This window comes from Harpia harpyja, chromosome 1, assembly GCF_026419915.1.
Source record: "Harpia harpyja isolate bHarHar1 chromosome 1, bHarHar1 primary haplotype, whole genome shotgun sequence".
NCBI lineage: Eukaryota > Metazoa > Chordata > Aves > Accipitriformes > Accipitridae > Harpia > Harpia harpyja.
In genome coordinates this window covers 104,611,658-104,637,656 of record NC_068940.1, presented here as the reverse complement: position 1 = coordinate 104,637,656, position 25,999 = coordinate 104,611,658, and the positions used below count along the sequence as shown (strand labels likewise).

The window sequence follows — 25,999 nt, the reverse complement described above, 5'->3', positions numbered from 1 at the left end:
TCTATCTTTCTTAAATGTAAGCATTGTTTGCTATTACACAGTTATGGTGACCTCTATTGTAAAAAGGTATAAAGCATCACTGTCATTGTATCTATGATTTTAGATATTAGTTATTTCAGTATTTGGAGATGGAGAGCATCCAATTCTCCAGACTTACTGCACCAGAGATGCAATGTTACTGTATGTTTTAATGGGGCAAGAGGTATAGTATGACAAAGCATGTAAGATTTTAGGATCAAGTCCATTCATAAAGTCTGAAAAAGCAAGAGAGAGATCAGAAAGTGTTGCATAAGTTTAGGAATGAGATATAGGCAAAAAGATACTTGGTTCAATTTTTCCTTCATGTTGTGTGGCCATCACTTTTTCAGGTTCAGTTCTACCTCCCACAAAATTAATTCAATTTCTATGCATGGATTCCAGTTATCTATCCTGACTTTGCACCATGGTGTTCTCCTTACTGAAATGTAAGGCAGAATATTAATTTAGATCTGGAGCATTCTTTACATTATTCCTAATATCACCCACATCCACTCTACGCAGAAACTTCACATCTTTTCCTGATATCTTTTTATTGATAAGATACGGAAATTGCTTGTTGTTTAATTTCCGTGACTCAAGGTCTAGGTCTGACCTTGTCTGAATCACATTATTTCCAACACCAAGACTCAGACCACTAGTGCTAGAGCTATTTGTTGCTCACTACACTTTTTTTCATTCCTTTGCACTCTTTAGAGATCAGAAAATTCTCCAGAGAATGAGCTAATAAGCTTCCTTCTCTTCAGGAATGTTCCTCAGCTTTATGATTTATCCTGATCTGTTCTAGAAGGAACTGGATGTGTTGGGGGAACAATCTGGATTTTTTCCCCTGTTGCCATAAGAAATCTTTCTGTTGTATATCCACACCAAAAGTGTGGATACCCAGTATATATATATATATAGTGTGTATATATATAGTGTATATATATATACCCAGTACATAGTCCACTTCTCTGTTCTGTGGACCCATGCTGGTGACAGGCTTCCTGAATTTTCTTAACAGGGAAACAAGTGTTACATGTTTCTCTCCATTATTTGTGCAAATCCCAGGTTTTTTCCCATTATTTTTTGCATTGTTTCCCAATATACCAATCCCTTACCTAGCAAGATGTCAAACAGAGTCAATATAACAACCTCTTTGTCTTCTTGATTCTTCCCTTTTTTGCTGAGTTTAGTTTCATTTTTTCGGTTTCCTTTACCACTAACATCTGTTCCTTGTTCTTCAGTGCAGCAAATTTCTTCAAACCTAATTCAACTCTTCCTCTTCTTTGCCTTTGTGGTCATTTTTCCACCTGGATCTCATTCCTTATCTAGCACGCTATATAGGTTCCTTATCTTCAGATCTTATTTGACAAATGCCTACATATTTGTGTTGTGTCAGACCCTACTCTCTTTTCCTGTATCTTGTCTTCAAAATCCCATTCTACTATCATCTCTAGCTTTATTCCTTTGTCCCTGGGTCCCCTCTTTCTCATGTGTTATAAGGTGACATTTCATACTTCAATATATTCCACTGCATATCCACTTTTGAAAAAATATAAATCTCATAGCTTCAAATCTTGGTCTCACATCCTCCTTCAAATATTGCTATGGCTGTCTCACTTATTATCCCTGTCTTCTTGTCTTTCTTTTAAGGGAAAACATTAGCTTCTTTCAAGCAAACTCCCTTCTTTATTGACTCTTAGGAGCTGAAGCTGAAATCTGTACTTCATCAAGGTTCTACATTTATTAATATATTTATTAATGTAGCAAGCAATTCTTGCCCAGTGAACACTCCAGCTAAAAGGGCCTCTGTCTAATTTACACAACAGAGCCTCAAAGACAAGGAAGATCCCGAAGATTACGTATTGCATGCAACCTATCAAGCAGGAGGCATAGAAGTTCACTTACCCAAACAAACAAGGACTCAATTCCTCCCTACCAAGGACTGGATCCCACACAAACTCTCCTATTTGCTCTCCTCCCACTGTTCTCGGTAAATCTAATCTCATGCTTCCTCCATGTTGTGAAATCACAAATGGATCTTGGAGAGGTCTGAGACTCTCAAATATGGATTTTTCAGTTAGGTCAAGCTGCTTGTTTTTTAGCACTGTAACGTAATTGACAGCTGTTTCCCCTTAAAAATAGCTGCTTCCCTATCTTTTTCAAACACCAAAAGACTAAGCCGTAAAATACATGATGACATGTATTTATATTACATAACTGTAAACACTGAGTGAAAACTGCTCACACACGTAATTTCCCCTTGCTGTTGGTCTCCCAGGCGTTCTCAAGAAGGGGGGGGGAACTACCTTTGAAAAAGTTTTCCCAGAAAACTAGCTCATATTTCCATCAAGAACTGAGTATGCCCCATGTGTTTGGATCTTTTATGTGAAGTTGTAATTGCTTTTACCATTGGACAAGCCAAATGGTCATTTTACAGAAAGCCTTTCTTCAACAGCCAAATAGCATGAGGAGAGTAGGTGCATTTTAGGGGAACTCTAAATTAGAGATCGGTTCTGAGACAGGAAAAGGTGTCAGTTAAGGAAAGTGGATTGAGGGTGGAGGACCCATTGTTCCACCCACAATTCATGCAACAGAGCATCACTTTCTTTTTCAATGGCCTACGTGACTGAAAGAGTTTAAAAGTCAAGTAACATGTCAGAATCAGGATTATTTCACAATAATTGATACAGAAAAGGATTCAGAAAGGATATAGAAAAGGATACAGAAAAAAATGGCTTGATACAGATTACTACAATGACAATTATCTTCTGTTACACATCTCAATAAAAACTTGTTTTATTGAGTAAAGGTACTCTTCCCAGAGCTTGGCTTTCAATATTTTTTAATTGCACTAACATTTTATAATTTTAATATGGTTATTTGAGATTATTTAAGATTCTTTATCATAATGAAGTGTATGGTTAATTAAGAGTGGTTATTCTGTCCTTGCAGCAATATGAAATAATCCAGATGAAAATGGACCAGCAAATCATGTCTGAAAGGCAGGTAACATCATGACTAGAGATGCCAAAGTTCAGTAGTCAATGTACAGTTTCTTCCCTGATTTGTGGCACCTTGTTCTGGCCACAGTAAAGCAATGTGCTCACATGCTTATAGCACATGCCCAACAAATCATATGTATCTGGAAGCTCCTTGATAAATCAATTCCCACAGGCTTCTGCTTCCTATTTGTGACATGTCCCTCCTGTTCTATGAAAATTCTATAAAGCAGGAATTGTGTGGCTATGGGTAAACAACTGATCCTGAGGCCAGGTAGAGCATGACCTGTAGTAATTGCATATACACATGCTCTTACCCTACAGCAAATCTGAGATAACTTTCTCCTGTGTGAAACAAGGATGAACACATCTGTTTGCCCTATAAGTTAGTGCATATAAGGTCAGAGCGATTGGGGAGTAGTAAGTGGCATGCTGAGGTTACTCTGGATGTGGCTTTGCTCTTTCTGACTCTTTGGCAAGGAGAGCTTCTGATCTTTATTACAGCCCATAGGTATTACTGTACTATAAATATATAATGTACATATATAACAGTATGTCTCATAGCGAAATGCTGTCCTATGGAGATGAGTAAAGACAGAAATGTTATATTTTTTTAAAAATTGATAAAAATAGTTTGCCAATGGACCAAAGCAGGAAGATTCTTGGAATATGGCTTGCAACCCAACAAATAATTACAGAAGTAAAACCAAGTTGACAAATGGATATACTTGAGCATAGTACAGGGCATAATAATGATAACAATGCATAGTGCATCCAACATCTTCTGAACACTTAAAAATCAGATTCCTTAGATGAGCAAGTTATTGGTTCAGGAAGGTATAATAGTTCTGTAAATGCTGAAGCTACATGCTCTCAATAGCCAGAGAGGGATTGTAGCCTCTGCTCCTTTAGCCTGTCTGATCAGGCTTTCCTCTCACTTGAAGTTCAAACAAGTAAAAATTTCTCTCCCCTGCAACATGTCAAGTGCAGCTCAGGTTCATTTATTATGGGAAGGATATTTTTTGAGATGGAATAGGTATACCGGACAGCTACTAACATGATTTAATGCTTGTGTGTGTTTATTTCAAGGATGGATTAGAATGAAAGATGAAGGAAATTTAACTTCCCTGGTTCAGTAAAATGGTACCACAGGAATGAAGAATAAGTACTCAAGGGCACAGAACAACATGGTTTTAATCCCATGATTCACTTAGTAAAAAATTGTTAATTGATAGAAGATTTCAGAGAACTAGATAATTTACTAATAACTAGGGGCAGACTTATTTGATGTGGGAAGTCCTAGACTGATAAGGAATCAAAACATATTTTATTCCATTTAATAAAAAGACATTGGCTTTTGAAAAAAAAAAAAACAAAACACCCAATGAAAACTCCCAAATTCAGAAATGGAAACAGCACAAATAATTTTGAAACAGGACTGTACACATTTCTGGAGCAGTAAACACTACAGAAGGATAGTTATTAGAGTTGTGGGATCACAATAAGGAAAAAGGTGTTGATGCATATTTTCCTAGGTTTATAAGTGGCCAACCTTAATGAAGTACACAGCCTCCTCTTGACTTGCAAAATCACTCTCCTTTTTTTTCACAGATAAAGACATTGTTTTCTTTATTCTCACACAAACACTTCAGAGAAAAATTTGAAAAGATACCCAAATGACCAATGCTGACTGTAGAATTACATTTGTGATCTGCTATCAGTAAGTGATAACGTATCCCTAAATTGATAAAAAAGATTGCAAACACTGGTGGTTTTATTCTATTGGTCAGCAAATTTGTGAGTAACACAATGAGTCTCTGTGTCAGATGAGGCTCTATTTATTTTCTCCAGGCAGCTTGAAATCAGCAGTACACTGCTTTTCCACAAAGGAATTTGACCCAAGGAATTTTCTCATTCAATATGTTCTTTGCGCTAATAGGTTCTAGTAATGATGGTTTTATGCAATAAAGTTATTGCACTGATTAAGAAAAATACAGCAATGAAAACAGACAGTACAACTGGTTGGTAAGAAGTTGAAATTTAAAGAAGGCTTTTCAATGAATGGATCAGAATCAGCCACATCCCAATATAGCAATGGCTTTGCATGAGTAAGCTCAGTGAGGAAGGTGCCAAGTGTTAGAGGTGATGAGACAGCATCTAGCAGAGAAAGCTTGTGCTGCAGTTCCAGTACATGCTGTAACTTCAGTAAGACTGTGGAGTTTACTGAAGCTGCCATTACTGGGTCAGTGTAAACCACTCCTCAGTATTCATCTTTCCTGCATGCAATGTGCCATTCTTGGATGCAACGGTGAGGCCCACATGGGGGCTTGCAGCCCACCTTTAAGCTCAGTCTCTCCCAGGTACATGGAAAATATCTTGTAGCTCTTAACAACATGAAGATTTCAGTACACATTTTGCACATTCAGGAAGATTGGTCCCTTGAGCTAGTACAATACGCCCACTATTTTTTAATTTTTCACTGGTTGTAAAAAAAAAAAAGAGGTTACAATTGTTAGTGACTAGCATTCCTTCCTGTACCAGAAACAACAACACGTTCTCAGCAACTTCCTCAGGAATTCTCACTCCTTTTTGGCCATTTGTTATCAGTCCTACCAGTGATGATCATTAGTGCATGGAGTATGATAAACTCATTACCAAAATCTACAAAGCGGTGCAAACCCCTGCATTTCCTGGCATGCGTCCCCATTAAATAAAAATACTTAGATTGTCAGTGATTTAGAACAACTCCCTGATAGACCTAGCTGAAATCTGGAATTTCCCTTTACATGAAAAATCAGTAACAATGTAAAAATTATGGAGCCAGACCAAAAGTCAGCCTATCCCAGCATCCAGTCAGCAGCAGCAATAGCAAACATCAAGGCAGAACACAAAAACAGGGTACATGGAGATTACATCTAGACAGGTGAGTTTAAAGATACCAAAGCATGCACGTTCCAGTAATTTGTCTAAATTTATTTGAACCTCTTCATATTTTTGGCCTCCTCATCTCCCAGTACTGACAGTTACTTATGCTGTGGAAAAAAAGTACTGTGGTTTGTTTTAAAATCGAAGCCTGAGCATTTCCATGACATCCCCTAAGTTTTTGGACTCTGAGAAATAATGTATAATCACTCTTTATTCAACCTTATCATGGAAGTCTAAATATTTATCACATCCAAGTTATTCTTCTTCAATGCTAAAGAGGAAAGATTTCATCTGTCCTCACACAGAAGCTAGTCCACACTAAAGGGAAACTTTGGTTTTTGTCTTCCACTGTATGTCTTTTCTGACCGGGGGAGACAAGACTACATGCAAGACAGAGACATGAGAAGATCATGTATCTATGCAAAGACATTACCATGTTTTTATTCTGTTCTCACTTCTTATCAACTTAAGTACCAACACATTATTTCTTTTTTGAACTGATATGTTCAGATAATTAAATTACTAGTAGTGGTGCCAGCATTTCTCTCCTTTTTTATAATAGCCTATTTAAAGCCCATCACTAGGTAAGTATAGTTGAGAATCTTTTTTCATCATGTATAATGCTTTGCACTGAATTTCATCTCCCATTTTATTGAGCAGTTACTATAAGACAGAATTCATTTCACCGCTTGATGTTTACAGTGTAAAGCCTCTATATGGTTAGGTAATTGAGATTTTCTTTTTATATAGGGGAGGTAAGTAAGCATTTCAGGAGATGATTTATCTCATTCTAAGCTAGACATTCAAAATAAGTCAAATGAATCATGATCTTTTTCTCTTTGCTGAGCGTAAAAGAAGCCTAGATGCAAATATTTCCATAGAAAGTAAATAAAGTAAAATAGATCATTACCCTCAAAATAGCAAAAATCTAAGAAATAGGAGTCTTAGCTAGTAGTTCTCCTTCAAAATCAAAGAAAAAAGATAGATGCTGCCCACAGCAATTCTCCTCACCTTTCTTGGCACTTATTTTCGGATGGGATGACTCTCTCTTAGAGAAGCTTCTCTCTTTTCACTGATTACAGAGGGAGCTGGGAGGACTGAGACTTGGCGTAATTTTTAGAAGGCTAACCCTAGATGAAAATACTCCTGTGTTGGCACTATGAGATCCTTCTGAACTGCTAGAACTTAGTCACAGATTTAAGAAGGTGCTAACAGGTCTTGATCATTCTGAACCGCACCAACTACTGCAGCTATCATTCCTAAGTTATGTGGCATGGTCACAACTGCATGCCATCTTCCATCTTACAGACATGGGAAGCATTTGTCCACAGGTGTGACTGCTCTGAGGAAGTCTGTAAGCTTTGTGGTCTCATTATCCTGCACCCCTTCTAGATCAGTGCTGGATGGGTTGAACTGCACAGGTCTTGGTACAGTGGTACTTATCCTTCAGTTAATCAACCTCACCATTTACTCCACATTCAGTGCTCTTCCTTTTAACTTATAATTAATGCTTCCCCACCATATAAAATAAGGTATTATTATTTTCTTCTAATTACATCCTGAAGTGAAAGCTTCAGTAAACACTGGAACTTTTCATGGAACAGAAAACATCTGAAATAATATTTTTGATTGAAAGAAACATTTCAATATTCATTAACCAAAATGCCAGTCTTTTTTTTGTTGAACCAAATGTAAATGCTTTGGTTTGGTTTCACTGGACATACCTCTGCATCTTAGACAATGTCGTTTTATGATAACCATGGTTCAAGATTATTCCATCCTTAGTCTTCAACTTGCTTACGAGAAATGCCAATTATTTATAGAAGAGATATTTAACAAGGGTCCCCAGAGGGTCAGCATTGTGGGCACATGGTGAAGAACTGACCCAAACAGAAGCATTTCAACATGATTTGAGAACGTAAAATATGTCAACTTCTCAACTAAAATTAAAAAATCTATCTAGCTTTTTCAATAGAATATGCACACAAAAATCAGGACAACTGAAACTTCCATGGGGGTTTGTTTTTTTTTTTTTTAACAAACCCCCCCACTGATTTTGTGTTAAAAAACTGGGACAAAAATAATCCTAGGGAGATTTATTACTGTATGAAAATTCCATTACCTAAAACAACTCTTATTTGTCTTCAACTATTCACCCAGAACTATGTCAGTTATGTAAATAATTACTTACAATGCTTGTAACACTCACTAAATGGTACATATTTCTTGATGATATGAGCAGTGAGTTATTTGTCTTGATAATTGTAATATCCTAAGAGAAGCACTATGACATAGTCATTCAAATCTGTTACTGAAAATTACATAAACGAAACTTAGTTTGCACTTAAAAAAAAATTTATGCAAAGGTCTGAAAACACATTCCACTGTATCTAGTGACACAGAAAAATTCCTGTTTCTTATAAACAAAAAGATAGGTACCAATGCAATGTATTACACAGTACCAAGTTAGAAGAGTAATGGTACTTTAAAATTATGATCTGTGAGAAAGTCATGAATTTTCCTCACAATAAAGCTACATTTTATAAACAATTCTGACATTGTGGACCAGAACTGTAATAATATTTAGATACCTAAAAATGCAAATAGGCACCATAAGGAATTTTCATGTTCACTTCAAACACTTAGCTCCCCCAAATACAAACACAGATGATTGATTGGCCTTGTCATAATCCATCTGTTAAGAATTTAGAGGTGATGGGAAAAATAAGCTCTTTGGTTATATTATTAAAGAATGTTTACCATTTTATAACAAGTGAAGCAATGCAATCAATAGCAATTAGGACCATTGCTGCTTTTGGTGATCCTACCAAATGCCAAATATATTGTCACTTGCTCAAACACAAAAAGACAGCCTGCAGAGGGTGGAAGCAAGGACGGGTAGCCTGGGAGGAACACAGAGAAATTGTCCGAGCAGCCAGGGATCAGGTTAGGAAAGCTAAAGCCCTGAGAGAATTAAATCTGACCAGGGACATCAAGGGCAACAAGAAAAGCTTCAATAGGTACGTCGGTGATAAAAGGAAGACTGGGGAGAATGTGGGCCCTCTCCGGAAGGAAACAGCAGACCTGGTTACGCGGGACATGGAGAAGGCTGAGGTAGTCAATGACTTTTTTTCCTCAGTCTTCACCAGCAAGTGCTCCAGCCACACCACCCCAGACGCAGAAGGCAAAGCCAGGGACTGGGAGAATGAAGAACTGCCCACTGTAGGAGAAAATCAGGTTTGAGACCATCTAAGGAACATGAAGGTGCACAAGTGCATGGGACCTGATAAGATGCATCCACGGGTCCTGAGGGAACTGGTGGATGAAGTGGCTAAGCCACTACCATCATATTTGAGAAGTTGTGGCAGTCCAGGGAAGTTCGCACTGACTGGAAAAGGGGAAACATAACCCCCATTTTTAAAAAGGAAAAAAAGGAAGAACCGGGGAACGACAGGCCAGTCAGTCTCACCTCTGTGCCCAGCAAGATCATGGAGCGGATCCTCCTGGAAACTATGCTAAGGCCCATGGAAAATAAGGAGGTGATTGGTGACAGCCAACATGGCTTCACTAAGGGCAAATTGTGCCTGACAAATTTAGTGGCCTTTTATGATGGGGTTACAGTGTTGGTGGATAAGAGAAGAGCAATGGATGTCACCTACCTGGACTTGTGCAAAGCCTTTGACACTGTCCCACACGATATCCTTGTCTCTAAATTGGAGAGACATGGATTTGACGGATGGACCACTTGGTGGATAAGGAATTGGCTGCGTGGTTGCACTCAAAGAGTTGTGGTCAATGGCTCGATATCCAAGTGGAGACCAGTGATGAGGGGCATTCCTCAGGGGTCAGTACTGGGACCGGCGCTGTTTAACATCTTTGTCAGTGACATGGACAGTGGGATTCAGTGCAACCTCAGCAAGGTTGCTGACGACGCCAAGCTGCGTTGTGCAGTTAACATGCTGGAGGGAAGGGATGCCATCCAGAGGGACCTGGACAGGCTTGAGAGGTGGGCCCGTGTGAACCTCATGAAGTTCAACAAGGCCAAGTGCAAGGTCCTGCACATGGGTCTGGGCAATCCCAAGCACAAATACAGGCTGGGCAATGAGTGCATTGAGAGCAGCCCTGCAGAGAAGGACTTGGGGATGTTGGCTGACAAGAAGTTCAGCATGAGCCAGCAATGTGTGTTTGCAGCCCAGAAAGCCAACCGTATCCTGGGCTGCATCAAAAGAAGCGTGACCAGCAGGTCGAGGGAGGTGATTCTCCCCCTCTACTCCACTCTCATGAGACCCCACCTGGAGTACTGCATTCAGCCTTGGGGCCCCCAGCATAAGAAGGACATGGACCTGTTGGATTGAGTCCAGAGGATGATCAGAGGGCTGGAGCACCTCTCCTATGTAGACAGGCTGAGAGAGTTGGGGTTGTTCGGCCTGGAGAAGGCTCTGGGGAGACCTTAGAGCAGCCTTCCAGTACCTAAAGGGGGCCTACAAGAAAGCCAGAGGGACTTTTTACAAGGGCATGTAGTGACAGGACAAGGGGTGTCAGTTTTAAACAGAAAGAGGGTATATTTAGTTTAGCTATTAGGAAAATTCTTTACTGTGCAGGTGGTGAGGCACTGGACCAGGTTGCCCAGAGAAGTTGTGGCTGCTCCATCCCTGGCAGTGTTCAAGGCCAGGTTGGATGGGGCTTTGAGCAACCTGGTCTAGTGGAAGGTGTCCTTGCCCATGGCAGGGGGGTTGGAACTAGATGATCTTCAAGGTCTCTTCCAAACCAAACCATTCTATGATTCTATGAAATACCTTTACTAATCTGGACCTCTCTGCTGTAACTAGCTCAGAAAAATAAGAATAAATGACATATGTTATAAAATTATCACATCATTTGTGTTAGAGTGCAGAAGTGGAGTTAAGCCAATAGCCTCTAGTGTTACTGTAAGCAAAAGAAATGAAGAAATGACAACAAAACCAAAAAACCAATCTGTAAACACTTGTAGGAATCTCAGTAGGTAAGCAACTGAATGCGTATCACAAATTTGGACTAAGTTGCTATTTATTTTCAAGACAATACAGAGATGTTAGAAATAAAAGCTTACATAAATCAAACCCATGCTGCTTTCAAGCACAAGCTGCTCTCTTAATGTCAGTTGTTATTCCAAGTTGTCAGGGAACAGTTTTTTCACTTGCAGATAACTCTAAGACATTTTTTAAAAAGTGGAATTTGACAAAATGAAGAAAGCTTTTATATTCTGACCCTCTCTGATACTCACAGTACCACAGAAATACATTTAATCTGTATAAAAGCACAAATAACTGCAACTGTGCTTGGGCAAGCCTCAATGAGTTTTTAAAAGAGGCTATAATGACTACTGCTTAGTTAGAGCTCAGCATATTTATTACACTAATAAACGGAGACTAGATTTGCCATACCTTACTTATAACCATCTAAAAATTAGCTGCCTAATCCATTTTATACTAGCCTTTCTTTATCATTATCATTGACGAGAGAGATTGGGGCATCACAAGCAAGTTATTCATCCCTACCTAAGACAGATACCTAAAGTATGTGAAACAAATAACCCTCTAAATGAGTCTTGCTTTCAGTTGTCAAGAGAGGGAGCATAGGCAACTACCTTTGACATGAAGCCTAATGTTTAGATGGAGTCATTTATATCAGATACAGTGGACTGATCACTGCCACTTTAACAGCATATATATATATATACACACACAAGTGTATGTGTATACAACAAAAAAAGACAAGATTAGGTGAGTAAATCTGCATAACTTCCCTATATTTATCAGAGTAAACATCAAGACAGATTAAAAAGGCCAGAGAGTTAAGTACATCATGGTTGTTTCCTCATTTTGCACAGCTTGTTTGCTTTGCAGTTTATGAAACAGGGATACAAAGATACTCACAGATTGATAGATCTTGATAAGATGACAGACACAGTCAGAAGGATGCACCCACAGGGACCAATTTCAAACTGAAAAAGAAAAGGACTATTTTTATTTTGTTTGTTGTGTACATTTTTTGTCCAATCCTAAAGATACACAAATTGAACTGAAAAGCTGAAAGAATTGCTCTCATTTATACTAAAACTGAATCTGTTACTCTGTTTGTTAAAATGCAAGACATGTCCATATAGTGTTTGAAACGATGTTCGGAAGACATCATATGGGACTGATAAACACAGAAAGACTGGCAGCTGAACTATAACAGGTTTAGTATCTTCTCTATACACAGTACCTGATGAATATTTTGCTGAAGAAATACAATCAGATCTTCGTATCTTGTGGCACTATGTAGTATTAGCTGGGAAGAAATGTAAAAAGAAAAAAAAGTAACTGAAACAATAACAACTCATTTTTATAATCTGAAAGCTGAAGTAGCCAAAACTTTAAATCTAACTTGAAAAATTTGAATAAACAAAATGGAATAAAGATCTAAAGAAATCTACCACTTATTGTTGCTACCTGGTATAATACTGTATCTCAGCACTTCGTATATTCTGAATTTTTAAATACCGCTTCTTGTTGTTTTTAAATTTGTTGAACAGTTTGATTCAACTTTAAGCATTGTTTTTGCAATGAAAAACGATTCCTAGAACAAACATAGGAATACTGCAGCTTTAGAAGACATAGAATGGGCAAGTAGCTTAGGAGTTTGTACCTATGTGGTGAGCCATCTATAGCAGGCACATATCAGAGCACTTCTTATCATAATCAGAGAATACTCCCATGAATACTCCTATTTAACATGAAGTTCAGGAGAGTTCACAGATCCAGGCCCTTATTTCAACATTCTTTGTCTATTTTTCCATCTTCAGATTTTGACAGAAATGATGGTCTTGCAGATACTGTGTGAGGAAAGATGAAGCAGTCTGGATTATATTCCTTTCCATCACATTTTCACTGTGGCTATATCCACATGACCTTTGATAAGCAGTACTTAGAGGCAGCATAATGGTGCTAGTTGCACTCCGAAATAGCCAGCAGCTGAGAATTATGTTAATGTGTTAATTATCTTGTCTCTTGGAAAAGCATATTATAGCCAAGGTTTTCTGCTGCATTCACCCTATTTATACAGGTTTTCACTTTCAGTTGTTCCAAAACTGTCTGGTTCTGAAAAGTTGTTGGCACATCCATTCCTCCATTTAGGAGGCCAGTAATATTTCCTTAAACCACTAAAGCCTGGCTTATGGCATCACTGTTTGCAAAGCCATCTGAGAGCTTCAGATGGAAATAAAGGCATAACTGGAAAGTATTTTGCCATTTAGATCTTCTGGAGGAAAAAAAAAGGCAAAGAATTCTGTGTAAGACAAGAAGAAAATACTGCCTTTTGATGCTCACAGCCATGCTGGTCAACTTGAAAGGATCCATGTTCAGTTTTACTACATATCAATAAAAGTAGGCACAGTTTATAAGCTTGAAAAGTAGATGGAACAAAAAGGACTTCAGAGAGCCCAATTGCCCACAGACACTGGGACGACTCAGAGCCAGCCAGCCAGACTACAGGATTTTGTTACTTCCTATTGGTTTTTGGATCACAACTAACTAATTTGACATAAAAGATTTTAAAACACTAAGAGAGCAATGGAAATCAGATTCATTGTACTAAAATAAGAAAAGCTAGAAAGAGGATATATGGAGAGTGTCACTGTGAGTTACACAGAGCCTTACAGTTTCTAAGATTCCATCTGCCTTGTATTTTCCTATGGGAGTGAACTGCTGTCTTCCTGATGGCCTGAAGAGGATATTCAGACAAAACCAAAGCTCATGTTAGAAGGAACAAAATGGCATTAAAGAGAAATCAAGATGTTATATTAACTGAATGATGAGCCAAAGATTTTGTATTATTATTTTTAACCACTTTTTAAAAAAGGGACCTCTTGCATAATAAGTTCATATTACATATTAAACAAACTTTTATCACTGAAACATATACTTTAGCTATGCTGTGTTCTCTCAGTATATTTAATATCAATTACAAGTTTCTCTATACAGAAAGAGGATAAATATAGGTTTAAGATGTTAATGACAGTTTTTATTGGAAAAGAATATTAAAGCAATGACATTAAAACAAGAAGAACATATGTACAATATCATCACATAGGAAGCATTTTATAGATGTAAAATATGCAAAATATCATTTGAAATGTCTTTGAATTTTCTGCTTCTATTTCAGGTTTGAAGAAGGACTTCTGTGCCCAAAAGCTTCTCTGTTATTTTTCAGCTATCTTAGTTGATCTAATAAAAGAAATGACCTATTCTCACAAAACCTGGCTCACGTAAAATATCATGTTGGATCCAGTACAGCCAAAGCAAATCTAAAAGTTAGATGTCTTGTGTACAAGCAGCTTAATTGCATAGCATAAACTAAGTAACTAGTAGGAAGCTACAGCAAAAGGAAATTAATCCCAGCCATAATAGAATATCCTGCAATACAAAATTGTTGGAGTAAAATGCTGCGTCTGGAAAAATAACTCTTGATAATGGTTTTGGAGGAATCCTAGCCTCAATGAAATCCACAGGATCTTTCACAGCAATTTCAAAGAATTTGACTATTTTGTCCAAGCTACTGGGACAGCAGAAATGACATTTTGCATTTCTCCCTAAGCCATTTTAGACTGCATACATACATGCTACAAAACTTCCATTTTGTAAACTATGTACATACATAACAGACACAAGTATAAGAGCATTGTACAATAACTAAAACCACTTCTCCTACTTACAGTGCCACAATTGCTTTTTCATTGCCTCCTGCACGCCACAATATGTCTGCAATAGCCATGGTGAGGCATTTGGTCCTGTGTACTTCTGAGGGCTGAAGACAACTGCAGTCCAGGAAATGGAAGAAACAGACAAGTACCAAAATGTGTACTGGGAAGCTTACTCATTAGAGGGCAAACTGCCCCAATTACAGTATACATAGATTCATAGCAGGTTTGCAGCTAAAAGAACAAAAGCAATTTTCTGAGACTATTTAGGTGTTGCAATGCCTAATAATGAGGCTGCGGCAAGTTCCCTTAGAAAATAATCATTTAGGTATCTCAGTTCCTTCTGTAGTCAAGAAAAGAGACAACTTGGATGGCCAACTCAAAAAAATCCTGTGAGCTGAACAGGAAGCTAGTATTTTTACTGAGAAGATGTACCAGGTGTAAAGGTACAGTTGAATCTGACTTTTCTCTGAGGATTAAGCATCTGAATGAAATGCCATGAGAGCACTTACTGTGCATGCAGTATGAAGACTTCTCAGCACTGGACTGAACAGGTGATAGGAGGATGTGATGCTGCTGTTCAGCACATAAAGAGCTCTAAGGAGGGAGATGCAACTGAAGTTACCACTGGAATATGGACTTTCTGGAACCATTCTTTGAGGTGAACCACCTTAAATCTCATTTTAGGCATTCAAGAAGGTACCTTAGATCTTGCTGAAGGTAATCAGATCCAGTGAATAGAGCTGTATCTAGAACAACTACCTCTTTAGATTGCTAGTAAAACAAACTGGGCGAGTAGCAAACTCGTCTGAAGTCAGAAGCAAAATAGAAATTTGAGGGAAGTTAATTCACCTAGGTCAAGTGTTAACACCAGTGTGTTGCATTTGGGTGATCTGGATGAACTTATGTTGCTCATAATGATGGTTAGACTGCTGTTACAGGTACTTAAGCTAAGCAATTGTAAGCTTGCTAGCTTATGTCTATATATTCTACAACAATACCCTTGTAATACAGGTGAACCTAAGAGATAAAATGCACAATCTCTATTTCTAGGAGATCAATACTAAAAATGGTGTCTGATTTATAAGGAATGATTAAAACAAAACTATTATTAAGACCAATGGACCAAAATCAAGAGAAGACTAAATAAGTTATGGTCAACAACAGGAACTGATTATACACAGATCTATAATCATACCCTGGAAACTAATCTTCTAAAAAAAATAGTGGATGCTCTTTCAGATTACATATTTATAATTGGTTGGACAAAAAAACAGGTAAATGTACTTTAGGGAACAATACTGTATTGCCAAATAATGGACAAGAGAAGCTAATTCATCTTTAAATCTGTAATAAAATTGTTTTAATATTCTATAACAGGATTGTTTTATATATTAAATATGGTTTTTAGTTTATAAAGGCCTTCATATTTAATTTCTTTCTTAAGTTCTTATTTCTTAACTCTTGTCAACAACATAATGCTCTTACTTACTACTAAACTTCATCTAAAGTACTATCTGCAATAAACAGTATGCTTGCATTTTTTTAATAAGGTATGCCCCAAAGTGGTGACCTAAAACATTATGGTGACTGACCTAGTATTGGTCTGTGAAGCCCCACTGTTTCGGAAATATCTTCACTTAGATGCTTGGCTTGGAAATAACACAATGATGTGCAAAACTACAAGATGCTTACAGTAGTCTATTGATCTGTATGTAAGCAACGCTGTCAACACATTTCCTACAAGCTGTGTTTTGTGAAGTCTTCTAATACCTCCTGTTATTCTAATTTCCAAGATGTGAATGGAGAAATAAAGGACCAGGAGGCCAAAAGTCACACAATGGAAAACTGGCAGATTTAAAAATAAAACCCAACATCCATGAGCCTGAAGAAGTGGACAACAGATCCATGCCCCTGGGAAGCACAGCATTGGAATTTTCTCTAGTGGCTTCAAGAATGGCAGTCTTTGAAATTCAGATATTATCAGTCTTAAGAGTGTTACCAGCATGGGAGATGATGTCAGAACCTGTTCCCAGCATTTCAGTAAAAGATCTAATAATTCAAAAGACTAAACAAGAAACAGCAAACATCAAAAAATTAAACAGACTTTCAAGTTCAATGTCTACCTTGAATATAATGTTCATTTGGAGAATGTTTCTCCCTCTGAAGGATGTGAGATATGGGAAATAATTGGTGAGAGTTTTCAAGTAAAAAAAATATAATCACAACTTTCTCTTATCTCTGCCTGTGTTCTAATAGAGACACTCAGAAATTTATGGGAAGCATAGCAACTAATTTACGTGTCTGAGAGAGGTAGCAGAGCAAGAAGGAGACATGATAATTATTTCTTGAATGTCGAAGAAGCCTGAAGTCAAACACTTACTGTGAAGTGGTTAGTAATTTGAAAATTCAGGTTAGAATTAGAAAGGAATATTAATCCTCTCATTTCAAGCTCTGAGACTTCCCTCTCTTTCTGCCTAAGAGTTTCTGCCTATGGCAAACACATCATAAGAAAAATATGTTTATCTCATGAATAAAACAGTCCATCTTGCTATTCATTTTCAGGAGCCTGGAGGCTTTTAGCATTTCTGTGCATAAAGACAAAGAGCTCACCTGCTAACCTGAAATCCTACAGAGAATTTCTGCATACTTCAGCATCATTTTTCATATACAAAATATGTAAAAACAATTTTAAAACCATGTGGATAATAGGAGGGGAAAAATAGGACAGGCAAATGTTGCCAAGTAAACAGGATAATTTGTAGCTGGCATGAGTGGGGACACTTACTTATAGTTTAAACAATCTGGCCTTAATCTACTTATTTGGGTGCCACATAATTTTATGATATTTACAATCACTGAACCACGTTGAAAGAGGAAAAGGTTAACAGCTCTATTTTTACTAAGGATGACCTGAGACTCAAAGGGACCAAGGAGCAGATGATCAAAGGCTGTCCTCAAAGCTGAAACAAATTCTTGGCTTTCACAACCAGAAATAATTCTTCGGTGAATTCTGTGGAGATTCCTGGTCATAAAATCTAAATATGTACTGATTTTCTTGCATGCAAGTTTCTGAGTTTTCTCTTTATGTGGACAAGAGCTTCATTCTGCCTTGAAAAGTCTACTTTCATTATAATCTAAATTAGAATAATAAAGTTTTGCTAGCTAATTTTTGCACTTTTAAAAAGTGTGCTCTGAACAGCAGGCTCTTGATAGGAATTACAGACAGATGTGATGTACTGAAAGAACTGAACAGAAGAAGAAAAAAACTAAACTGCATAACATTGCAGAATTAACTTGACATTACACTCTGCACAGGTGTTATCCCACTGACCCTATCTCTTTATCAGTCCATCCTAACTGCCTTTAAGTGACTTCAAGGAATAGGCAATTTTCAAGTGATAAATTCATAGCATCTTGTTTATTTGGCCCTTGTCTTGGGGTCTGCTGGCAATCAGTGCCAATAACAACTAGCAACAGCAATAGTAGTAGTACCGGTAAAACTTTCAGTATTGTATTTAGACTCTAAGCCTGTTTTTCAACATTTCTACTGGCTTACTAGGTGTCTTGTATCAGGACTGCCTACACACTAGTACTGGACCTGGGCACCAGTGTGGACCCCCTAGGGCCTGGTAATCCTTTGATTAACTGTCATCTCCCATCCTGGGTGCTGAAGGCAAATAATGATGTTCTACAGGTGCCTGTTTCATTCCATTATTGATGAAAACAGCCCAAACAATGAATTTACATTAAGTGCCAGTGAGACAAAACTAAGAAAAATCAACAGAGACCCTGTCACTTTCCTAAACAGCTCCAAGCAGAAAAGTGTATATTTATGGCCAAATTTTTATACATGATGAACATTTTTACATTGTAAGGTAATGAAGTTCAAGAAAATTCTCAGCATGAAAGATTTTCTTCTGACTAAATTGGGGTCAGTGTATCACCCACAAATAACACAAGGTGGTGGCAGCATAAACCAGTAAAATACTGTTGTACCTATTCAACAAACTGTATCTATAAAGCACAGGAAAGCTTTGTGAAATTTTTCTTTTGTAATGGACTTAATTTGTTATTGAAAACAAAAGGTGAATACAAGAAGTCTGGTAATACAGTAATTTTTTTAGACATAATTTTCCAGCATTTCATTGAATAAGCTCTGTTCCTTTAGCAAAGTGACAAGTATGTTAATATTATAGAAGTGCAAGTAATTTTCCTTGACACTAGCATACTTAACAATATTCCTTTAAAGTAAGTAGAAAATACACACACAGAATTTAAGTTCAAATTCTATTAAGGAGTTTAACTGTGAAAGATCAAACACAGTAGCAAGAAAAAAAAATTATAGCTGTAACTTTAATTTTTCACCCTCCCTGAGATTTGTAGTGTCAAAAGCTGCATGAATTTCATGGTCTTTCAAGCCTTGATTACATTTTCTTTTAAATCATATCTCCATGGGATCTCAAAGTTAAATAATTTTCATTGGCCTCAATTCAAGCTGTTGGATTTTTTTAGAGGTTCTTGTGTTAATGACAAGCAAGTAATTTACAAATAAAACACCAACCTCTAAATTCCTACAGTTGAAAGGGAAGTAAATACAAGTAAATCATATGCTACTTTCTTTCTCTCTCAGAGACAAAGAGAAGTTCAATAAGTTCAAACTCAAAAGGCTCCTCAGTGGCTGCAGCAGAGAAAAAAAAAATTTAATTCTGTATGGAAAATATTTCTGATGTCAACTGCTGACTTACCGAGTGTCTTTATTCCTGTTACTGTCTGCAAAGATAAGCTGTTGTAGGACACAAGCTTGAACTGCAGCCAGTACTCCACATGGGCCACCCTGAGGGGAATAACAGGACACTCCATGAGCAAAACAATTTGCACTGTTTGATGCTGGTGAAAACTTTTGCAAGCCATGCGCTTCCATTCAGGCTTAAGCCATTCTTTCATCTTTCTCTTTCCATCCATGACTTTGTAGTACTCTCTGTCGCTCTATTTTTTTTGCAAGCCAGTGAAAATCAGTGTTACTAACTGGTATTGTTTCCCATCTATTTTTCCTGAAAATGCCTAGACATCTATAATGTCAAAGGAAAGGTTTTTTAAAATCTGTTCTGTGATTATGCAAACAAATGAAAGATCTCCTGATCCCTATTGAGTCACAGTCTACCTTGACTTCCAGAGAGAAATCAAATCTGACTGTTTTCCAAATGGTGAAAATAAGCCTTGGTCTTTTACCTCCTCTGAGCACTATGCCCCCCCTCAAGTTCCCACTTACATCACTAAACAAAAATTTCAGTTTTATGTATAGTCCTCTGCACTAGGCAGCTATCTCACTGGGGAAGAAAGAAAATGAATGAAGTTTGAACCTTTCAAATTATTCATGTTGAAAAAAAATCACAATACCAATAAATACCATATTAACTTTAAACTTTATGGAAAATAGATAAATAGCTGTTCTGAAAGACTGTGGGATGGAGTAGCAATGTATTTCCTTCTCCTTGCTTATTCCCTGCCATCTAGCCCACCTGACCCTATTGCACGACCAAGACCTGTTCCTATGGGTTAACTATATGACAGACAGCTGTACAAGTTGTCCTGAGAAGCAAATGGTATGCCCTCTTCTTGTCTAGAAAACTTCATCCAGCATAACTCTCCTTCCCTTGTCACTCAATTCTCTCCCAGGTGCCTCATATCATATTATTTACTCAAGTAGTTTGCTGAGGAGACAGAGAAAAGCCATCATTTGTCTGGAACATCTAAGCATGAATGGAGCAGGCTATACAGGACACAAGACTAACATCACAGATACCGCAATACCACACATCAAATTGGTAGTACTGGGAATTACTGCAACTTAACAGAGGATTCAGCATATTAAATCCCACAGATGCTGTCCCACGTGTCTGTCAGCACATGCTGCCATTCTCAGAAATGGGCTCACTCTTAACATTAGGAAGTCAATTACTTTAACACAGGTCCTCCCTAAACCAGCATCCCATATAGGCTGATGTATCAGTGCCAGCTTTGTCTACCGAGGTCACGTAAGAAAAACCATGAGAGTAAGAAAGTATGGACGACCCAGCAGGTTTTCTGGAGAGTCTGTGTTCTGATTTTAACCCATGCCAAAGTCTATGCTGTTGTTACTCTCCATAGCATGAGATTAACCCAGGATCACACTGCTGTCATATGCTACAGTTGCGCCCCTGATTTCCGCTGTAGATCACAACCAGGTTGTGATGAATCAGTTTAGGATCTGTCAAACTCCTCTCAAAACCATGGAGCAGAATGAAAATTGCAGCCAGCACTGCTATTTTCAAATAGCAATGTGACCAAAGTGATCAGTTTAATTCTCAGGTTGTCCTAAGTATGGCATAAAGCCTAAGGGAATGGGACTTCCAGGTACATGCAGTATGCACAGTATGCAACCTAGAAAATAAAGGTCCTGTAATCAGAAAATAGCTTAGATATTGATACCTTCCATTTTCTCATTTATATTACACACACACTACCTCTCTATACTTACTTACACAACTAATGAGTGAATCATGTGAAATATATAAAGGAAAAAAGCAAGGTTTATTTCAGTCCACCAGGGAAAGCCTCCCAGTCAAAAAAATTACAGGAACCATTCTAAATATCTTCTTATTGCACCACAGAAACTTAATGTAAGAGAGAATCAAACATTTGTTCAGCTGAAATGAATTTTGGAAGTGAGGAGGAATATATTACCTATCTGAAATAATCACATCTAAGCAAAACACTCTGGTTTACCATTCCTGTTGTGGAATTTACAGTAGGAAATTTAATGGCCAGTGAGTCACTAGAAGTGATGAGATATCCTTTCTCTCGCAGCAGGGTCTGGAAACACCAAAGTAACATTTACTGTGGACCAGTGAACATTACTGCCATGGTTCCTTTTGGAGTTTAAAGTAACATTTAATATCTTTTTTCTGCTAGGTTTTCTTTAAACATAAGCAGCTTTTCTCTGAGATCATCAGCCTAATGAAATATTTAACTAGACAAGGTAAGTTAATTAAACATCTTAATGACATGTTTATTAGCCATTGTCCTTGCCCCAAAGCCTCTCTTCCTCTCATTTCTGTATAATACATAATGGTCTACTTCTCTCAGGCCAGATAAAGATTTTCTGCATCAGTGCAGAAGCTTGATGAGTGTTTTGTAAAGAGGAGTCTACTCCTTCCCTAGTCTTTACTGAAGTCCTCAGATCCTTGCTCTCAAGAGAAGAGACCTCGTGAATGGATGTCCCAGAAGCATATGTACAGAGTCACAGGGCAGAGACAAAAGCATTAAGCTGTAGCTGAGCAGGATGCATTTTTACAAAGGATCTGTTTGATTCTGGAGGCAGCTACACCTCCTGCACCCTGCGTGTGGTCCCTGGTCTGAGTCTACACATTGGCCAGCTGAGAAACCAGGCTGACCAACTGCATCCGGCATACAGAGCAGAAGGACAGTCTGAAGCACTGCAGTCTGAGTCTGTAAGAGTCAGGTGCCCAGGCAAGGTTGAAAAGATAGACATCAGATGAGTGAGTCTCCCACTGAATGCCCTAGGCCAGAGAGATCTTTGTTAGCACCAAAAATTTCTATGGATTGGGTACGTGCTTTCCAGGCTGACCCTAGTCATAGCATGGTGGTTTTACCAGCTCGGGTCACCACAGGGACCTCCTGGGGATTTTAGAAAGGGCCACTTGGTAGATGATGCCAAGGAACTGATGAAAACCTTGTTTTAGGGAGGAGCTGGCATCTTGTGGCTGCAGTCCAGAATTACAGAAACATGGCTGCAAAAGAGGTGGTCCCACCAGCCATCCCAGAGTCCCAGCCTCAGTGACACTGCAGGGGCACTTGTTCCCTTTTGTTTTAGGAATGAGCCTCATCATGTGACCCCCATATCTTTAAGAGGCAAAAATCTCCTTGTGATTTCCCAGGCACTGCAGGCAATTTTTGCTATGTCCTCCCATTTTGAGACAGATAAAGCTCTACCTTAAACTTGTTAAACTCTGCCCCCCCAATTCCCTTATCTCTTAAACTCCACCCTTGATTTATGCTCTTTTATTCTTTTACCACCACTAGCTTTCAGCTGAAGTGGCTTGTCTTCCTCCCTACGAATAACTCCCCATCACACACGCATATGTGCACAGTTTCTGTAGCTACTTTAAGTTTCCCTCAGAAATATTCCATCCATCTCAAGTCTCCTAAGAAGATCTGAGAAGGTCACATCATCCACTGGTAACTAGAGAAGTTAAAGAAAGAGAAGAGTCTTTAGAAGACTTTTTTTTTACTGCTGAAACACACAGCCTTTGTAAACTCAGTGTAAAAAGCAAAGATCACTTTAAAGAAGTCACTTACAGTACCTTTTTTTGCACAATGCCGTATTTTAACTGTGGTATGTTATTAAAAGTAAAACTCTGTATTTTCCATTCTTCACTGAAGCAACAAAGACTAGAGCCAAACAAAAGATTTTTTAATTCCTATAAAAAAAAAGGAAAGAAAAAAGTTCTCATTTTAAAAACAAATCAAAACATAGATACGTTTTCTTGCAGTAATTTGTAGAAAAGAAAGGAGGAGTGTGGAAGGGTAATGACTAACTCACTACAACCACCCTTTTCTGTTTTATACGTACTGTAAATAGCAACACTCAAATGAAAAGGAGCAATTTTTTCCTTTTCCTGCAATATTCCTTCAACTCACAATGCTGTGTGCTGCTCAGCATAGGAAACTGTTTATGCGGATTGTCTGGGGCACAGTTTCCCATGAAACCGTTACAGAATATTGACTTAAATTTAACAGCTAGAAAAGCAATGCCTACTAATGGTTACATTAGGGAGAAAAGGACCTTGCTGAACACAGTATGGAGAAAAGGCAGCTAGTTTTGCCTGTCAGAATTGCTGGTATGAGATAAATGTTACTCAAATGTTTAACTGCTGTATGTCGGATGGCATATCAGCATGTGCCAAATTCAGTCTTGGCCCTGAACAACTGCAGACCACTGCTATTCAGGAATAGCTACACTGAAGAAATTGCATTCATGCTAAAGTAAAGCTGAGTAAATAAGAACAGACTGACTACTCAGTGTTTGTATAGTTACTTGGACCTCTTTGATCTAGAAATTAAATTGGAAGACACCCTCATTATCTCTTCTCTGTTTTTTCTTTCCCTCTGTCTGAATGGAAAAGAAAATATTAAAAGTATTTAATGCTTCCATTTTTGCTCAGAATGAGGAAGGTAAGCAAGGGATAAACAGTGATAGGGGAATAATAAACTTGTTCTAAACCACTGTCAATTTAAAGGACTGGAGAATAAGCACGTGAATAACTGACTGGAGGCATTAATAAAATAATACAAGCTTCATTAATTAAAGCTATTATCTGTGCTTCAAGTGTGCTGATGCATTCTGGCATGCTCTTCTGATATTTTTCTGAATTTTGGCCAGGCATCCCTACATTACTTTTTCACCTGAATACCTAGTAAGGAAAATACTCAGGAATGAAACAGCACATGTTAAATCACACACAAACATGCAACACATAGCAACCTACTGCAGCTTTGGCTAACTTAACTGGAAAAAACATTCTCACACGTCTATTTATATTTACCATCATAGTTAGTCTTACTTTTGCAAGAGAAATATCAATTGCCTTTGATACTACTTGAAGCGTATACAGTGTTGAAAGATCCGGGTTCTTACTAACTTCTCCAGTTGTTTCTTCATCCTCAACATCAACTAAAAGAAAAAAAAAATCATATAATGTGTTGGATGAAAAAATTGCTTCCCCCAGCAGGCTCAGTGCCAGGGGGTCACCAATATGACAATTAACACTTTCTTGTCATCCGTCTTTATAAAAAAGAAAATATAGTTTTAGTCAGAAAGGAGAGATAAAAAATACATGAGCCAGCCTTTGTTTGATTATGTCTTAATGACTTCTTCACACAGTCTTACCCAAGAAGTTAATAGCAAATGCAATTACTCTGACTCAACTAAGGGTTACAAAAGAAGCAACTCATACATATTTGGTTACAGCTGCTCTGAAGAATACGATGGCAAAAGCCAAACTGAAGCTTGATGTAACTTACGTAATTCTAGGACATCTTTCGTCTGGTCTTCTTTACAGTAAGTGGATGTTGGAGACTTCCTACATTAAAATTAAGCAAAAAGCAAATGACCAAATGTTCACTTACAATGAGAAAAGTTGTTTGAATAAACAAGAAGAAATATGGAATACGCCCACACAAAGATATATTTTTTTATGTGTGTATAAATATATGTGTATATATATCTATATACGGGGGGGGGTGCGGGTGTGGGGGTATGTGTGTGCATGTGGAGAGAGAGAGATAATAAAAGATGCAGAAGATGATAGATAAAAACATATTAAATGGCTTTCACCTTTAGTTTTTAAAATGTTCTATACAAAGGAGCTCAGTCTCATATTTTTGTATAAAGAAATAAATGGTGTTAGAGCAAAAACTTTTTCAGTGGAAGAAAGCAGAACTTCAGGAGTTCATCAGGAAAAGCCACCAGCACAGAGCAATATACTGCAATTGATTCAGGATTTCAGTTCTCTTTCAACATCAGTTTCATTTCATTTGTGTGATTTCAGTATGTATCAGGTCCTGCAAGCTCATATACGGGGGCAGATTTTATACTGCCCTGAATTTCAAGTGAGGATATTCAAGTATATGTGACTGCCTCTGAGTTCAAAGGATCAGAACATAACATAAAATTTACATCCCTGATGGGGATCAGGATGAGATTCAAATCAGTCATTAAACTACGTGAAATATTCAAATAATATAAGTGGGAATAGGTGGTAGACTGGCTTCCTTTACCAGGGTAATTTTTTAATCCACTAATACGTAGCAGTTGTTCAACTGCCCTTGTGATTTAATTGTATATTACATAAATAACAGGTTAAAAATTCATATAAACAACTACTAAAAGGACTAAGCATTTAAACTTGGCTGTGAAGTCAGAACTTAAATAGAATGTTAGATCTTCAGAGATGAGATGGGTTTACTCTTTCTGTTGAATTCATACCAAAATGAATTCAGAACCAAGGAAAAGTTTCAAATAACAACTGTAAAAAGATGATGGGGTTTGGTTTTTTTTCCAAAAGAGCAATACTGCATCATTGGCCTTTGCTTTGGAAAAAAGGCATTGCACTGACAGTCCTTTCAAAAATAGTATGGAATAATTTCCTCAGCAACATTTTTTGTATGCACGATATTATTATAGCAACAACTGCTGTCATATCACATACTTTCCATTAACTTAATTTCCTTTTTCAGTGTGTGAAAGATGAATAAAAACAGAACATAGACA

General features: G+C 37.7%; 1 protein-coding gene across 4 annotated transcripts in view; it reads right to left on the bottom strand.

The window, feature by feature from the left end:
• MINDY4 (MINDY lysine 48 deubiquitinase 4) overlaps nucleotides 1-25,999 on the bottom strand; it is an 85,062-nt gene that overhangs the window by 35,320 nt on the left and 23,743 nt on the right. For 3 of the 4 annotated variants that reach the window (XM_052807902.1, XM_052807912.1, XM_052807922.1), the window contains exons 6-13: nucleotides 24,751-24,809; nucleotides 24,291-24,400; nucleotides 23,031-23,147; nucleotides 19,413-19,501; nucleotides 14,680-14,781; nucleotides 13,625-13,688; nucleotides 12,192-12,257; nucleotides 11,861-11,928 (exon numbers count right to left, since the gene is read on the bottom strand). In XM_052807902.1, the coding sequence (XP_052663862.1) occupies nucleotides 11,861-11,928; nucleotides 12,192-12,257; nucleotides 13,625-13,688; nucleotides 14,680-14,781; nucleotides 19,413-19,501; nucleotides 23,031-23,147; nucleotides 24,291-24,400; nucleotides 24,751-24,809 (675 nt within the window). The remainder of the gene's footprint in view (nucleotides 1-11,860; nucleotides 11,929-12,191; nucleotides 12,258-13,624; nucleotides 13,689-14,679; nucleotides 14,782-19,412; nucleotides 19,502-23,030; nucleotides 23,148-24,290; nucleotides 24,401-24,750; nucleotides 24,810-25,999) is intronic. The other variant, XM_052807931.1, reaches the window with a different exon arrangement.